This window comes from Pelodiscus sinensis, chromosome 21 (assembly GCF_049634645.1).
Source record: "Pelodiscus sinensis isolate JC-2024 chromosome 21, ASM4963464v1, whole genome shotgun sequence".
Lineage (NCBI taxonomy): Eukaryota > Metazoa > Chordata > Testudines > Trionychidae > Pelodiscus > Pelodiscus sinensis.
Window position 1 is genome coordinate 23,733,032 of NC_134731.1, and position 18,461 is coordinate 23,751,492.

The window sequence follows — 18,461 nt, forward strand, 5'->3', positions numbered from 1 at the left end:
AGAATGGAGTGAGCAGGGCGGGGCCTCGGGGAAGGGGCAGGAAGGAGGTGGGGCCCGGTGTTTGGGTTTGAACTAGATCCTGGATTGCACTTAAATTCAAAAACTGATCTCATGCTTAAAAAGGTTGGAGACCGCTGTCTTACAGGAACTGTTGTAGGGCCTTCCTTCCCAAAGGCGGAGGGGTTGTCAGAGCACAGTACCTGTAAGAAATTTAAGTGATTTTCACCCTATGTGCACGACCCCGAGGACAGCCTATGGGCCGCAGCTGTGCCCTTTGGGTGGCGGACCACTGCTTTACATACATGCTTAACTTTACACAGGGAAGTGGCCCCTTTGCAATCCATAGCGAAAACTATGGCAAACTCCTTATAGGGGAAGATGATTTTCAAACTCCTGGGCTACGTCTAGACTGGCATAATTTTCCACAAATGCTTTTAACGGGAAAGTTTTCCGTTAAAAGCATTTGCGGAAAAGAGCGTCTAGATTGGCACGGACGCTTTTCCGCAAAATCACTTTTTGTGGAAAAGCGTCCGTGCCAATCTAGACGCGGTTTTGCGCAAAAAAGCTTTTTTTTTTTTTTTTTGCGCAAAACAAATCTCAGCTGTCTCCACTGGCCCTTTTATGCAGTAGTTTTGCGCAAAAGGGACTTTTGCCCGAACGGGAGCAGCATAGTATTTCCGCAAGAAGCCCTGATTTCTTACAGTAGGAAGTCAGTGCTTTTGCGGAAATGCAAGCGGCCAGTGTAGACAGCTGGCAAGTTTTTCCGGAAAAGCGGCTGATTTTCCAGAAAAACTGACCAGTCTAGACACAGCCCTGCAGAATAAAACTCTAATACACTTCTCCGAGGAGTTCGGCTGGGAGATCCGAAAACACTCATGGGACCTGTTTGTTCCCTGTCTTTATTAAATCCTTAGAAGGCCAAGGCTACAGGTTTCCTTCCCAGCGGACTACAACTCCCAGCATGCCCCAGCCGGAGAGCGCATGCCCGGTGGAGGTCAGTTTGAGTGGCAAGTTGTTTGTTACACTGTAACACCAGCTGCTTTCTGCACTCTGTAGCTTTTGCTGCCTCTGAGCTCGCTTAACCCCTTTTCCCTTTGGTTCTTGGCTTCGCTCTCCCTTTCCCCCGTCTTCTCTTGCTTTAAATCTCTAACTTTCAGATCGTTTTCTCCCACCCCAGTCCTCCCTCCCCTTTCCTGGAGCCTTAAAGGGGGAGAAGAAGAAAATAATAATAAAAAAAACAAAGCCTCCCATTTAAAAAAAATATTAGTCCTAAAAAAATTAAACCCAAACATAGATGAACTACAAATGAGAAAAAGGAAAAGATGGAGCTGCACATTTTAGAGCACAGGCTAAAAGTAGCCAGCATAGCCAAGGAGAGCATCCAGTTGTTTACCTATGGATTAATCAAACTTGCTTTTCTTTCCTCCAAGACCAGGTAAGTGCCAACCGAATAAAGAAGGGGCGCAAAATGAAAGCTGGAAAAAGGGCCGGCAAGTGAGCTTAGACTGCCTTGGCTAATTCCATTGCAGAAGCTAGGATAGCGAGGGGGGAGGGGGAGCAGGGAGAGAGTGGAAAACAACTTCGTTCCCTTGCATAATTTTCTTCCTTGTCTGGTTGTCTCCAAACGTTGCAGGGTGGTGCGGGGGTTTCTGGTTTTTCTTCTTCTTCTTCGCTTCGGGTTTGATTGTTTGTTTGCTTTACAAGAGGGAGAAAACCTCAGCCTGTCTCCTTGTTTAGCTCTTCTATTCTTTTTAACATGCATATGTCGCCTGAGAGCAGTTCCTTGTAAATGAATGGATGAATGAAAACAGGTGTGGGAAATGTGCGGGGGGGAAGCGGCCCGCAAAGTATATTTTAGTATTTAAAGAAAAATAAAAAGGCGATCGGTCTGGACAACAAAGACAAGAGCAGAAGCAGGAGGAGGAGTAGTGGGGTTTTTTTTTTTTTTTGCTTACAGCAGTTCTTTAAAACAAACACCCATTGCACGATTTGCTCTTTTAAGCGTCCTGTTTAAATGCTGAGTACACTGGAGTAAGGAGGAAGTGCATGCATTGTTGCAATAGTCCAGTCTTGTATTTGATGATTTATTTGTTTGTTAAGCGTTGCGGTTGGTGTGGGGGGCAGCTGAAGGGGAGCGCGGGGGGAGGGGGGGAAGCAGCGAGAGACAATGTGTATGAATATTTTGTTCTTCTTTGTCAATCTGTACAAATATATATGTGCATTCTGCCAAGGCATCTCAGAGGAAAACCATTTGAATTGCAGGCAAACTGTATCTAGTATAAAAATATCGTCAGCTTGTTGACTTTTGGTGCTTTACGGGGATAAAGTGTGAGGTAAATAACATAACCCAAACTCTTTTGTTGTTGTTGTTTGTTTTTCTGACCCTGCTAACTTGTATCTAACATTTTTCCCTACATCATCCCAAATAGCATTTCTGTTTAAAGACAGACGACTTTTGCTGGCAAGAGAAAGAGAATAAGTTAGGGTTATTTTTTTAAATTGTTCCATTCCACATTGTAATTCAATCTGCTCTCTTCAATAATGCGTAGGGATGAATGGACCTGTTTGTGGTGTAATTTGATTGCAGTCCCTTATCTGGTACAGTTAAACTTCTTGCATTGAAATTTCACTCTGATTTGTGACTCATCCCAGTTGGCTCCACACTGGCATTGTTTGCAGTGTAATATATATCAGCACCTTGTTTACTGCCGGCTCTGAATACTCAACGGGGTATTAAAGGCTTAAATCTTAAATGTCTTTTTTAATATACAGTTTCATTACTAATTAAAAGTGACTGCTGACCTTTGTTCCATTCAATTGCTAATCAAGTCACTTTGTTTTCTGATGCTTAATGTCAGCATTAAAGTCTTCCCTTGTATGCTGTGTTATTGTAGCCTTGCCGGTCCAGCTATCCGACATGGGTGGGTGAGGTAATATCGTTGACGTTTTTGTTAAAGTCATCATTTTGAATCTTTAAATCGGTGGTGTCTAACAAACCGGTTGTTTTCCAAGTTTAGGAATGAGCTGGATGAGTTGTCATCCAGCGTCTCCTTGCGGTTCTTGTCCACAAAACCGGGCAACTACGGATGGAGCTAGGATTGCAACAGTCATCCCTTGCATAGGCGGTACTCTATCTACCTTCAGGTTTCATACCAACGCCTTCCATCTACTGTTAGGAGAAAAGTCCTTTAGAAGCCTCGTGGTGTTTTGGTCGCTTCTTTCTTTTTCAGGGTCAAATCTCTGCTTGGGGATGATTATATATATATATATATATATTTTAAAGATGTTATTCCTTCCCTCTTTTTATATTTCTATATTGCTGCTGTTGGAGAGATTTAGGTACAGTTGCCAGATACCTTCACAAAAAATCCCAATCATAGCAGGGTGGAAAAAATTGGTTGGGCAAAAAAAAAAAAAACCCTCACCCTCGCCAGATACAGCCGGGGAAAAACATCTCCGCCAGCCTTCATGTCCTGTAGTTTCTGGGTTTTTTTTTACCGGACGGAAGGTGCGATTATCAAACTGACCGAGCGAAAACCAGACACCTGGCTACCCTAGATTTAGGGATTGAAAGTGGTGCAAAGGTGGTGTCATTTTTCTGGTGATGCGCCACAGAAGTACTGTTCTGTGTCTGTAGCAGAGGGTTGGGATCTAAGGCCTGGGTCCGAGGCTTTGTTACCCCCCCGCCCCCCCCCCAGCATTGGATATCCATGGAGCTGGAGCGCATACAATCTACTAATCTGGGCCCTCCAGGGTCTGGTGTGTGTGTGTCTTTCTCCTTCTCCGTTGAGGGCTCCGTTTGTGTGTGTGTGTGTTTACCGTGGTTTGGAAACCGAGGCCCTTGGCCAGGGGAATGTTCTGGTGGATGTAGCTCGTGAGGATCAGGCATGAAAGTGGGAGCAGATTTGGTCGATTTCTTAACATATTTCTCCCTCATTCTTACCCTCTCCTGATCTTCTTTGAAGTGAATCGGATGGTGGCTTGATGATCCAGATCCCAAAAGCTCTCTCCTTCCCCTTCAACTCCCTGTCCCTAACTCCCCCTCCCTAGCAGTGCTACTAAAATCTCAGCGTGGAGTGACCAGAGGAGAAGATGAGTAGGGAACTGAACCTCCACCCTACCGTGACGTTTTTGTGGTGAGATATTAAAAGTGCCTTCGCTATCTTTATATGTGGCACCTGTTCTGCCATTAAGCTGGGATAACTTTTGAGTACCCATTAGTTTGGGATGGATTTCAGCCAGAGACCTTTCCATCCATGTGCGGATTTTTTTTCTGTCCGTGTGTGGAATAAATTTTGGTGTGCGAATGTGCACCACCAGTAGAAACAAAAAAACCTATCTGTGGGCACTCAGCTCATCAGCTCGACGGCCTTTGAATCTCTCCTGAGTGGCTGCACAAGCGCACCACTTACAGGGAACCCTGCCTCTGACTCTGTGAAATCTTTCCATCACTACAGCGGAATGAACAATTTTAAAAATAGCACAATTAAAAAAAATTGGTTTTGGCGGGGGTGGGGAGGGGCCTTGCTCACGTCTCTCCTAACGATCTCCCTCCAGTTAGCTGGCCTTTGGCCACTTGTAGGCCACCCCAGCTCTCATGCCTGCATTCGTTATTCTTTTCCGTAAGCTCGCATTACAATCAACACATTTATTTTTAAAAAGAAGGAACGGTGGAAGTAAGCTGATGGCCATGAGTACCAAGACAGTTGATGAAATGAAAGGTGAGACCCTGGCTGAATGTGGGATGAATTGAAGCAAGGCTTAAAGTTGTGTTTTTAAAAATAATAAGCACTAATTTTGAAAAGGCAGCTAGGCAAAGGGTAAATATATTTTCACACTATATTTTATCAGCCAGGCGCTCAGCTGATATTAATCTCTTTAGGCCTACTGTCTTTAATGGAGCTCCACTGGAATAGGAGGCAGGTTCTTACCTGGTATAAATTGGTGACGCTCCAGTGAAGTTGGTAAACTATTAGGGATTCACACCAGATGACGATCTGGACCATATATTTTTAATAGCACAGGTGAGAGCTGGGCATACCAGAACAGTGATTAACACAATTTTCCTGCTGCTACGTTTGTTTCCCTCCCATTGTTTGCTGCTTTCTTTTATGCACCATGTCTAGGCTTGGAAGAATTAGATGTTTTTGTTGGTAAATGTTCATTGCACCGTACACATATGAAGGAAGCATAGGGACATAAGAACAGCTTCACTGGGTCAGACCAAAGGTCCAGCTAGCACAATATCCTGTCTAATGACATTGGCCAATACCAGGTGCCCCAGAGGAAATGAACTGATCCGCACTTGATGCCCAGTCCAGCTTCTGACAGGCAAAGGCTAGGGATAACGTTCCTGCCCGTCCTGGCTAATAGGCATTGATACACCATTCCTCCATGAATTTTTCTAGCTCTATCAATGATTATTGGAATTTCCAGATAGGCACAGTAAGAAAAACTTTGCTTGAGAATGTCTTGGGGTTTGATTTCAGAGTATTTACTTTGTGTATTTCCATATGTGCTGTTACAGGTTCCGGTTTAATGGTTGTGAAACCTGAACTGTTTCACTCTGTCTGCAGTCATTAAAAAATAATTTTCTAATATTCCCTATTGTTTGAAGTCCCCATCATAATTTCCCACAGTTTTAAAGTTTATCTGACAAAGTGTTTTTTACCCATGAAAGCTTATGCCCAAATAAATCTGGTAGGGTAGGTCTACAGAGCAGTGTTATTTCAGAATAACTGACGTTATTTCAAAATAACTTACTGTGTAGATGCGCACTATGTCGTTATTTTGAAGTAATATCGAGTGGGAGGACTTCTTACTCTGACTCCTGTAACCCCAAGAGTGCTCTTCCTTCGACTTCCTGCTGTGTAGACCGCACCAAAAGCCAAATTAAGCGATTTCTACTTCTACTATGCAGTTGATGTAGCTGAAGTTTTGTAGCTTAATTTGACTTTTGCTCTGCAGTGTAGATGTGCCCCTTGTCTTTAAAGTGCCACAGGCCTTCTTGTTGTTTTTCCAGATACATACTAACATTGCTACTCCCTGAGACGTGTGAATATTTAAATTGCTAAAAGTTTAAAAAATGTTTAAACGCCATAATTATGTGCAACTGTGAATTTCTACAAAAATAAATATAAATATAAATATAAATATATATTTTACAGCTTGGAAGCAAACATCAGTATTATCCATCCAAATTATAAAACCAAAAATACCTGAAAATTCTCAAGCCTGATTCTGTCTCAATTTGTCTTATAAACGTGTCGGTGGCAGGGAACCTTGTATTCTGTGTACCACACAGCTTGCTTTTGGAGGCTTCAGAAAGCATCACCAACACTGTCAATTATCTAGTTTAATATTGCACTTTTTCTCTTTTGTTGTTGTTGTCTTTGGGGCAGGAAGCTGGTTTCTTATGTCTGAGGCAGCAGCGCGGAGTGACAGGGGGTTCCTCGGGAGTGGGGCCAGAGCTGCCCCCAGGGACTATAGAATAGTAGAGTAACCTGTGATAATTCATGAGGTTAATCGACTTATTCAATTAACCGATATTTAACATCCCTAATCCAAGATCTACCTCAAGCCTAAATCCCCTTGTCCCGCCTCCTTTGTGCCTCTACTCCGAGGCCCCGCCCCTGCTCACTCCATTGTCTCTCCTTCCCCCATCCTCCCTCACTTTCACCAGGCAGGGGCAGAGGGGTAGGATCTGGAGTGTGAGAGGGGCCTTGAGTTGACCTTGGGGCAGGCAGTTGGGATGACGGAGGGGGTTCTAGGTGCAGGCTGTGGAAGGGCGTTTGGATTCAGGGATGCTTGGGGCTAGGGCAGGGGCCTGGGGTTAATGAGTGGGGTAGGAGTTCGGGATGTGGGCTGCAGCTGGGCACTGCTTACCTGAGGTGGCTTCTGGGTGGTGGTGCAGAGGGGCTAAGGCAGGCTAGCCCTGGCCTTGTACCACTACCAAAAGCAGCCAGAAAACTCCCTCCTAAGTCCTGCTGTGCCGCTCTGTGGACATAGGATACAGGGTGGGAGAGGGGGTGCCTTGATATCAGCACCCCCTCCTTTGCCTCTCCTGCCCTGCACAGAAAGCAGGAGGCTCCTGAAGGGCAGCTCCAAGGCAAGGGGCAGGAGATGCACAGCAGTGGGAGGGGCAGCTGAAGTGCTGGCACTTGGTAGCCTCTTGGCCAAACCTGTCTTGGAGGCTCCAAGAGCTACCAGTGGATCCTAATCTACTGGCTGGTGACCACTGTTCTAGGGCCCATCACAGTTTGGGTTTATAAAACAAGCCAGGCTATTCACAGGCAGTTCTGTTGATCACTGAACCATTAGGTTTCCTGGGCATCAGTGATGACCCTAATTAGCACACTGAGAATTATAAACAGATCCACCGTTCGTATTCCTGAATTCACATGCAAGAATGATACATGCACAAAAATGGGGTTAGACCGACCCTGCAGGTTGTCACTGTAAAATTGATATGCTACTGATATTACCCTGTTTTTCTTGGAGTTATGAACAGTCATACTCCTAAGCAAAGTCTCATAACGTATGGGGGAAACCATCATGAGAGGCTGCACCGCGAGCGATGGAGAAGAAGGCGTTCTGTTTGATGCCTATTCATTGGTTGATACGTTGTCTCTTTTGCTTCCCTCTTGCTTGAAATGTTCTCTCCTGTCCAGGAGTTAGAACAGGCATTGGTAAGATACAGCCTGTAGCCTGGATCTGGCCCACCAAGCCTTTTAATCTGGCCACCTCTCCGCCTCACCAGAACCATTGGGTTCAGAGAAGTTCCACGCCACGTAGTGTGGCTGGCTGTACCACGTGGCTCTCTGAGCCATGCACTGGAGAGGGGTGGAGGCTTCGTGAGCTGACTCCAGCTTCCAGCACAGAGTCTTAGCTCCTATTGGCCGGAAAGCAGCCAATAGGAGCTGAGAGATTGTTCTGGGGGTGGGGATAGCGTGAGAGGCACGTGCTGCAGGGAGCAACATGGAACAGCCAGTTGCTTCGAGAGGTCCGGTTCCTGGAAGGCAGGGAACATACTTGAGGGTTCCTCTGGGCTGCTGGCTGGGAGCTGCCTAGATAAGTGCTTCCTGGTCAAAGCCTGCCTCTGGCACCCCACCCCCTCTGGCACCCCAATTCCCACCCTTTTGCCCCAGGTCTCAATCTTGCCCCAAGTCACCACCCAAACCCTCTGCACCCCCACCTGCTCCAGACCAGAACACTGTCCCAGACCCTGCACCCTCCTTAACACCTTCCACCAGGTTAGAACCCTCTCCTGCACCCATAGCCCCTCACAGACCCTGCATCCCAATCCCCTGCCCCATGTCACAACCCCCTCCTTCATCCAAACTCCCTCTCCGATCTCACACCCTCTCCTGCTCCAAGCTCCCTTCTGCACCTACCCTCCATCTCAAACTCCACACCTCCTCCTTAGAAAAGTGAAGCCCTTGTCTACTCTTGGAGTGACCTCCATCAAAAATTATTACCCCCTTTGTTAGAATATAAATCTGGGCAGAGGGGTGTCTCCCAAATCTTTTGAGCAAAGATTCATCCTGGAATCATGATAATTATTCTTTTGATAAGTCTCTTATCATTCATGAGTCAATCTGATTTTACAATGTCATGAGAGTTTATATACAGCAGGTCCCCGACTTACAAATGGGTTACGTTCCAAACACCTGGTCGTAACTCGATTTGTTCGTTAGTCAGAAATACATGCTTTTACATACAGCTACGCTGTTCATAAGTGCGGATGGTGCGTTCATAAGTCGGGGACCGGCTGTAATGGGGTTAATGGGAGGTTGGTCGTAAGTGCGGATGGTTGTAAGCCGATGCTTTCGTAAGTCGTAATATGCATATAAGTACTTCGTTTATTGCTCTTGATTTTTGTGACTTCTGAGCAATGCTGCAAACTATCCATCTTCTGGGGTCAATAGGTCAACATGTACCTCATCCCTTCTCAGTTCCCAAACAGCTAATTAAAAAGATAATTAATGGGTGTTGGTTTTTCAAGCAGGGTGCAGTAGCATAAGATGAACTCTTACCCTGACAAAACCCTCATCTGAGAGATTGCTTTTGCAAAACCATGTGACACAGCTCCCAAATGCAAAAACAAGAGCGATGGGCAGCAAAAATGAGTTTGAGATGAAATAAGTAACTTTGATGGGATTAATTTATTGAGTCTGTGTAAAGATTTCTAGAATCATCAGTTGCCTGATATTTTTGCTCTCAAGGTTTAATAGTTTTGGGCTAGAATAATCTTACATTCAATTCAGAGTGAAGTTGAAAAGTAATTGATTGGGGGAGGAGGGTATGTTTACAAACCAAAAGATTTGTGTGTTTATTTAGGGTGTTTTGTTCTTAAACTTTGGCTAATGCAAATGTAACAAGGAGGCAAGTACAACAAACTGCATATATGTGTCTACATTGGTTTTTCATCGGTGGAAACTAAATAGAGGGAACTTTCTTAGGAGAGATGTGAGTTCTTTGGAACAAGGTGAATAGGGCTGCAAATGAACAATGTGTTGGTGCAAAGAGAAGACATTTATATTCAAAGAACCCTTGCTTGTTTTCTCATACATGTCTGGGCTGCAGATAATTTAATGGAAGATGGTTCAACATTATAAATTTCAGACCTTGTGATGTGGTAGCATGAAGAAGACCTTAAAATGTATCCAGTTATGTCATGTGGGGTCACCATATGTTCTAGATGTTCAAGAGAACTGGGGTCTGTTTCCAAGCCTGCCATTCTGTATAGGGTTGCCAGGTGTCCAATATTGGCCCAGACAGTTCCGTATTTACGTCTTTTGTCTGGTAAAAAAAAAAAAAAAAAAAAAAACAGAAAATACAGGATATGTAACATTTTCTGTTTTTCTCGGACGGAAGGCTGCTTGGGTATTCTGGTGGAGGTCAGGAGAGCATGGGGATTTAAAGGCGCAGTGACTTTTTTTTTTTTTTGCTCAACAACTTTGGTCCTTTTTATTTTTTTTTTCTCTCTCTCTCTCAACCACGTTCGGTATTTTTTGTGAAACTATTTGGCAACTCTACTCTGGGCAAGTCACCTTCTTGTGTGTGATTATCTGTTATGAGCTAAAGGGAACATCCAACTCTTGTGAAAGGCTAGGAGATCGTCATCCAAATGCAAGTTCTTGCTGTTACACAGTGACTCTTATTTCAAGTTCTAGGTTCTAAGGGACCACCAAAATTCTTCTACAGGTAAGAGTACCTTTAATCCCAAAATGCTGGCAGGAAGTTGGCTGGTTTGGGTTCTCCTCTCTAACTCCCCCCCCCCCCCCCGCCCCCTTTAGTGAACGTTGGTATGGAGGAGATTGTATTAAAGGCCTATATGCCTTCATTTGGTTGTAAAGCTGTGTGTGAGATATCAGAAATGTCAGAATAATTTATGATGATGATGACAACCCATTACTGAGCACAATCTACCACGTTCCCTGTAAGCTGTGCACTTGGGCGTCTGCTCAGGAGAGTCAGATGCCGCCCAGCTAATCAGCAGAACATACACAGCCAGGCTTTGGTTCTGCTGGTGGCGCACCTAATGCGCATGCCTCAGTGCACAAAAAAATAACTTTCTGCACATGTTAAAGGGACCATGATCATGACCACACCCTGTTCAGGGGGGAGGGTGGTGACTGGATTAGGTTTCAAGGCTTATGGCAAATTGGTTTCTGTTCTGCCTGCCTGCCCCCCTCCTCCCCCCTCAGTTCAGCAGTCTCCCCAAATCACTCACCACATGCATCTGCATGCTGGCATTCTGCCTGCGTACCCTCTGAACTTACCGGTAGCGGTGCAGCACCCACACGTTTGGGGTGAGTAGGGAGTTTGGGGTGGGCAGACAAGTTTGGGGTGAGTAGAGAATGAATTTCACCCCCATTTTTTGTGTGTGTCCGCTTGAGAGCATAGCTCTTGAATTTACCCTTCATAAGCATGAATGGCTGCAATTCCTAGTCATAGGATTTCCATGCACAGCTCTTCGAGGACATTATCCAGTGTTTATAGTACCAAGGACCTTGGAAATAACAGGTTTCCTCCCTGCTGATCTGCTCTGTTTTATAGTTTATCTACCAACATTGTTTCTTATCCACCTCCCTTCCTCTGTTTTCTGATCTATAGCCAGTGTGGCTGTGCCTTAGTTTACATCCTTGTTTGTTGTTACCATTGCCCGAACCCTTGACCTGTGAATTCTGTCAGAACCGGCAAGTTGAGCCATGCGAGCTCACGGTGTTACAATGCAACCGTGTCCCGGATCACCGTTCCCAATCGATGGGAGCTGTGGTGAGTGGTGTGATCAGGGAGAATGCTTCCTGCAGCTCCTGTTGTCCGGGAAGGGCGATCCACGGCTTCCGGGAGCTGCGAGCGGCCGTACCTGTGGCAAATAAAGCCTTTGGCGGCCCATGGATTTTGCCCTTAAGCGGTGTTCCCTGTACACTGTGTGCTTGTGCAGCTGTGCAGGAGAGATTCAAATGAGGGACGTTAGAGTTAAACCAATTAACCGATATGCTGATGCGGGCAGAGGCTTTTCTACAGGCTTTATACTGCATAACCTGTAGCTATTACATGTTGACCTTATTAAGTGACTTTTAACATCCCTAATTCAAGTGCCTCTCGGTTGACTAGCAGTGTGCCCACAGCTAGGTTTTTTTGTTTCTACTAGTGGTGCACATTCGCACATGCCCTGGTGCACATACAATTATTCTACACATGGATGAAAAAGATAAGAGGGAGTGTTGCTCTTGAGTGACATAAATTTTGCTGCCAAAGCAGAAATGTAGACCACTTTAGTTTCCCAGACTGGAGAAAGAGCTTGGTGTACACTCAAAAACTTGTCTCTGTCACCAAGAGAAGGGGGTCCAATAAAAGATATTGCCTTACCCACAAAGTCTTTCTTACATGAACTGTGACTTGGGTTACCAGGTAGACCCCCCCCCCAAATATGGACACACTTGATTGTGAGCGGGGGGAAGGGAGATGGGGCTGGCTGGGAGGAAGGGGGGCGGGAAGCAGAGCTGGCGAGGGGGAGGGGAAGGTACAGCAACTGGCTGCAGCCAAAGTCCAACAGGTTGTGCCCCCGGCAGGTGCTCCCTCTAGTTGCTAGCAAAAGCTGGGCAGCCCCCACCCGGTGGGGTCACAATCAGTGCTGGGAACCTCTGTTTGTGCACAGAAGTCGGGCGGGAGGAGTGGCTTGGAGTCCCAACCACTGCCCCCTCCTCACTCCGCCCCGCATGGCTTTTGCACGGGACCACAGGGCTCCCGGCACCAATCATGGCCCCACCTCCCAGTCGTTCCCCCGTCAGGCTTTTGTCTGGCGCCCAGCCAGAAATTCAGAAAATACTGGACATTGCACATGTCTGGTATTTTCTGAATTTTTCTACCGGACAAAGAGCGCAAATACCGGACTTTCCGGTAGAAAACTGGACACTTGGCAACCCTAACTGTGACTGTTGGGCGTTTTTATGATTTCTTCTTAGTAATAATGTTTTCAAGTTGTTTATTGACACAGTATTTAGAATGAACAGGAGAGTCCCCCAGTATATTATAGTTTAGATTCAGTCTAGTTGAAGGCTTAAACCTATTTGACAATATCCCATTTTTGTTCTATAAAAATATATACAATTTTTTTTTTTTTTTTTTTTTGCCGTAGAATTCTCTGCTGGACAGATTCGTACATTTATTTAATACATCGTTTCCTAATTATCTTGCATGCCTCAGTGAAACTGTTTTAATGCCTTTGGACAAGCATAGCCATTTCTTTTTTCAGAGGAAACACAGCACAGATTTGTTCTTTTGTTCATTGCCAACATTAGTAAACTCCGGCTCTGATCTGCTGATAATTGAATGCTGCAAAAGGAAGAATTACACAACAAGAATGTTCGTGAGGAAATAACTATTCATTGCAGTTTAAAAATCAACAGAGCAAAGCTTGTAAGTAGCAGTTGTCATTTCTAAGTAGAAAGATCTCCCTCCCCCGCGAGCTTAATTTGCTTTTGTGTAACTAATTAGAAGATATCATTATTAAGAGAGAAAGCAATTAACAAATAAACAAATGTTTTGTTTTAGCATAATGGACTAAGATAGTTCGGTGGTGAAAGAGACCAAACTAATTTCCCATTCGTCCCAGACCCTATATAAAACTTCCTGTACTGATCTTGGTAACTGGGCTGTTGTTCACTTGTGAGGTTTGATGTGTAATAAACATCTTGTACTACTTGATATAAAGCTTTATTCTGACATCCAAATCAAGTCGTTAATGCCTTACAAGCCAGAGCTGACTTCCTCCCTGTCGGCTGTTAAATATACGTAACTAAAGGTTAAATAAAAGCTAGAAGCAGTCCATCTTAGAAGGTTTGTGCTGGTAATGGTTAGGTCTCAAAAGGGCAGGTTAGCTCAAAGTGGCAGAATATAGAAATGAAGAAGTCTAGATTCAAGAGAGTCATATTATTTGCAACCATTTTTGGGGTGTCTTTGGTGAACGGCACATAATTATTGAAATTTCTCAGCACCTGCCGTCTTGATGAGCAGGAAGGGGGTGTGTTTCGGATATGATAAACCAATTGAGAAATGTGACTGCCAAGTCCTGTTTAAGATGCGGACGCTATTCAAGGAGATATGGGGCAGGACTAAGCAATTATAGGCTGTCATTGTCGGAACTCTACAATGATACCGTACTGAGGTGGCAAGGAAGATTGTCTCAAGCTGCTTGTATATGTGCAAATTTGTTTTTCTTTTTTTAATAAATATGTGATAGGGGGCTGGACTTGATGACCTTCTGAGATCTTTTCCAGCTCTATGATTCTATGCTTCTATTCCAAATGCATTGTGAGTGGTTTTTCATTGCTGCAAAATTTGGGCACCGCTGCTAGAGACTAAATTGTGTATTCAAAACAGTACCAATTACGTCGTCATAAAGTGTATCCTTAAAGTCTTCCTTATTAAGCATTACATTTTTTAAATATTCATTTACTTGTTTGCTGTGAAATTTCTGTAGCTAGAGGTTCTTCTTAGTTCTGTCCGACTAGGATTCACAGATACTAGTACTACAATGAATGTTAAAAGTTGGGAAGTGGGTAAGCCAGTTAAGACAGAGGTGGCTGTCTGTCTCCCACTGTAACAAGACATAAAGAATGTACAGCCTTTATAAAACTACATTCAGGACAATGTGACTGTCTTTTCTGTCCTGGAGCTTTTCAAAACAGTAGTGTGCGCCAAAGGACCTTGCCAATGTTGCTGGTCGCAGTGATATTTGAATATTGCTCATAGTACTTGAAAGAAGTACCGCCCATGGGTAAGGGTATCAACTTGGAACCTGGGAGATGCAGCTTCAGTTTCCTACTCTGCCACAGACCTTCTGTGTGACCTTGGGCAACTCACCAAGTGCCAGATGTTTAAAAGTATTTAGGCATCTAAGAGGCATTGAAATCAATGGGAATGCGGCACTAAGGCACTTTAGAAAATCCCACTAAGTAGTTCTTTGAACCTTCAGACAGCTTAATACATTTAGAAATCCTGTCCTTAGTCTCTCTAGGTCTTACCCCGCCATCTGTAAAATGGGACAACCACAGAGGTACCATGAGGATGAATACATTGAAGACTGTGCTGTGCTCAGATTCTGTCATGAGGAAGACCATATAATATAATTAAGGAAGAGAGAGTTTTACCTGCTGGGTTTGTTCACAGGCCAGGCCTTGTGTTAAACTGCATTTCTGGCTCATCATATGTGCTCCCTTAGGCAAGGTGTGAAGTTGTGCACAATTACAAAAGCTGCACGTGGTTGTACTGTGGGTGAGTGCTGGAGACCAGGCCTTGAAAATAAATACCTACTTCACTGTCGTGAACCAAAGAAAGATACATTGAGACGTTGGTTTATTTTGCATTTCTCTGTTTAGGAGGGCCTAAATTTGAGGGCCAAAGTTAGCATCAGCAGACACTATAAATGCTTCCCTGTGAAATAATTTCTACCAGTGTTCCCTCTAACTTTTTCTAGCCGTGTGTGGAATAAATTTTATGTGCACCAAAGCATGTGCAGATGTGCACCACCAGCAGAGACACATGGCTGCAGCGTGGGCGCTTTGCTGATCAGCTAGGTGGCACCTAAATCTCTTCTGGATGGCTGCCCGAGTGCTCCGCTTCCAGGGAATACTGGTTTCTACAGCGCAGTGTGGAGCTGGGATTAACCACACCGGGTGTAGGAAGGTGATGGTTACTATTGGGATGGAACAGTGAGCATCTTGATGATCAGCTACTTGCAAAGGCAGCGGATGAGTCCCACAACAAAGGATGTATCAGAGAGGCCTAGTAATTGAATGAAACTCAGCTGCACTGTGTGAATCTGTACTTACAGCTTTTTCTATGGTGTAGGTAACAGGTTTTTCTTTTCTCTGTGTATCTGATTGACACACAGATGTCATAATATTCTGATGGCTTGATGACTGCCAGGAACAAGTCTCCTCGTAAATACTGAGCAGAGTCATATCAACTGAGTGCCGAAGAGTTTAGCGAGAATGTGGCTTGACTTGGCACCTGACTTCATTGTGTTTGGGGTGGGGGGAGGGAACAGAGTGGTGTGGTACAGCGTAGATGCCAAGTCAGTCAGCATCAATGTCTCTCCAACACTTGGGAGTCTCACTCAGGACTTTGACAGTTAATCCCAGAGTGAAATATTGACACCCGGGGATCTAGTGCTGGTGTACCAGCTCTAGTCTGGCGCTGCAACTCTACCGAACAAAAGTGTATTAAAAAATCTAGATGTTTGCTTTACTCTCACTTTGAACTTGCCACTCCCTGCCATCACACAGGTATGTAGAGATGTTCTCGATATCGCTGGATCAGTTTGTTTCGCTTGGTGTGTTGCTTCCCTTCTAGTATCATTAAGTATGCCTGTTGCTTCTCCATTAACAGGTACAAAGTATTTGCTCACTGAAATTACACAACTTCTCACTTGTCTTTGGAGAAGGAAACTGAAAGAGAGGCTGGAGTTAGAAGAATGGAAAGGGGAAGCTGCCTTCTTCCCAGTTTCTTGGGTCTTTGAATTCTCTTGTGAGAATTTTGCATGACCCTTGTTCCTAGCAATAGGAAGCTGTTAAAAACCAGCATATGCTCCAGCTACCTTGAGAATGCTTCATCGTAAACTAGAGCTCAGATGCTGTCCTAGCTTCTTGGGCACTGGACTAAAGGAGCTTTGGGACAGAACCCTGGTGCAGAAGATCTGTGTCTTTTTCCATGGTCATGAAATGAGGTTCCCTGTGCACCATCTCACTTGTACTATGCAGATTAATTAATTACCATTTGGAAATGTTCTCTACTGATGTGGTTTTTCTGACTGCAGTTGACTACAGCAGTGTTTCTCAGCCAGTGGTACGAGTACCTTTAGAGGTATTTGAGAGAAGTCTGAGGTACGTCGACACAACTGAAATGTGAAGAAAACTGAATTTTTGTTCTAAGTTTTATAGCGCTTTATTATTTTTGTACTTTTTACACCCAAAAATTTCATCACTCACCCGGCTATGATTAAGTTGTTTAAACAAATGGGTTGCAATGGTAGAAAAAAATGTGTCTGAAAACTGTAGGTACTGGGGGTACTTTTTTTTAAGGGGGTACTTATAATTATTTTTTATAGGGGGTACTTTATTAAAAAAAAAAGGTTGAGAAACACTGGACTACAGCATTAGCTACGTTAATTAGTTAACCATTCATGGGAAGTTATGTATTTGATGCAATTTAGCAACAACTATTACGTCTGCACTATGTCCTATTCTATCTTCATTATGCTCTGAGGCGGTATGCATGTCAGTAATAATTATCCTTTGGTTAATGCAGACTTCTTGGAAACTCACTGTGATAAGTCTCATGTGATGAAACCACACTTCACAGAAAATGTTTTCCTATTGAAAACAAGCAACCTTGCGTTCACATGGTTTTGGATGGTTATTGTACTCCTTGTGTAGGCATTCAGACTCCTTATAGTGAATCACAAGCTAAATATGAGTCAACAGTGTAACGCTGTTTCAGAAAACAGAGAACATCATTCTAGGATCTATTAGCAGGCATGTTGTAAACAAGACACTAGAAGTAATTCTTCCCCTCTGCTCCAAACTGAACACACCTCAGCTGGAATAGTGTGTCCAGTTCTGGGCACCCCATTTCAGGAAGGATGTGGACAAGTTTGGAGAAGGTCCAGAGAAGAGGAACAAAAATGATTAAAGGGCTAGGGAACATGACCTATGAGGGAAGATTTTAAAAAACTGGATTTGTTTAGTCTGGAGAGCAGAAGACTTAAGGGGGCCACGATGTCAATTTTCAAGTACATTAAAGATTTTTATGAGGAGGAAAAGGGGGGGAAATCTCCTTAGTCTTTAGGGTAGGACAAGAAGCTATGGGTTTAAATTGCAGCAAGGGCGGCTTTGGTTGGACATTAAGAAAAAACTTAAAACTGGCCAGTCTAGACACAGCCTAGGAGTTTTTCATTTAAAACTGCACTATTTGGCAGAGTCAAATGTTCCTGGACTCATAATACACTGGATCCTCCCCCATTTAAAAGCAATGAATGTACTCAGTGGTTCTTGGCTTGCGCTGGGAGAGATTCAGGTCCGGTTGAAAGATGTTGCTAGAAAACCCAAATGGGCAACAGAACTCTTCCCAAGAGTGTCAAAACCAGCGCCTGCAAACACATCGGTGCAGTGTGTGTCATTCCAAAGACAAAGCGGGCTTGAAATGGAAATTGACTCCGCTAAAATGAGAGGTTGCGGACAAAGGCGTGTGTTTTGAGGGGCTGTCATTGCTGTGCTTGAGGGGAGAGAACGTTTCGCTTCCCAGTATCATATGACAGCTGCCATCACACAGGCTGACTATGAAGTGCACGTTTTCAGCCCGCCTTGTATAGAATGCTAGTAAGACTGTAGCGTACTGAACAAGAACAGAATACTGAACATACCAGCAGGGTGTCTCCAAGTGGACCAGTGTAATCATGTGCTGTTCTGCTTTCAAAGGAAATTGCAGTGCGTGCATTTGACTTGCTCATAATAGTGATGCATTGTTTAGCCTAATAACTAAGCAGCACTGCTAATCCTTCTGTTCTGCTGTCATCCCAGAGATGAACTAATCACCTGCCCCATCACCTTGTCAAACTGGCAGATTGAGCACACTGTAATTTTTTTTTAAAGTGGAGAAACAATATTTCCCTCCCTTTTTTGACCGTTCCATTTATACGCCTTATCGTGTGCCATGTTGCATGCATGTGCAAAAATGTGTGAGTAATATAAAGTTAAGAGCATGGTCTGAAACGGTCAATTTTTTCACTATGTGCAAAGTCTTTCTTCAATCACAGCAGCTTCTAATAGCCACGTACAAAATGAAACAGGTAGCTGTTTTCTTGTCACTCTGTCTCCCTAGCCCCTCCATATGTGCTCTTGTAGTAACATTTCTGTGGTGCTAAGCTCCTCTCAAATATTAGTGGATTTTAC

At 44.2% G+C, this 18,461-nt stretch overlaps 1 protein-coding gene across 4 annotated transcripts in view; it reads left to right on the forward strand.

The window, feature by feature from the left end:
- The first annotated feature begins 992 nt into the window (after positions 1-992).
- Positions 993-18,461, forward strand: part of CASTOR2 (cytosolic arginine sensor for mTORC1 subunit 2) — a 240,379-nt gene continuing 222,910 nt past the window's right edge. For 2 of the 4 annotated variants that reach the window (XM_075904288.1, XM_075904289.1), the window contains exon 1: positions 993-1,435. In XM_075904288.1, coding sequence (XP_075760403.1) covers positions 1,323-1,435 — 113 coding nt within the window. In that variant the 5' untranslated portion in view covers positions 993-1,322. The remainder of the gene's footprint in view (positions 1,436-18,461) is intronic. The other 2 variants (XM_075904290.1, XM_006136051.4) reach the window with 2 other exon arrangements.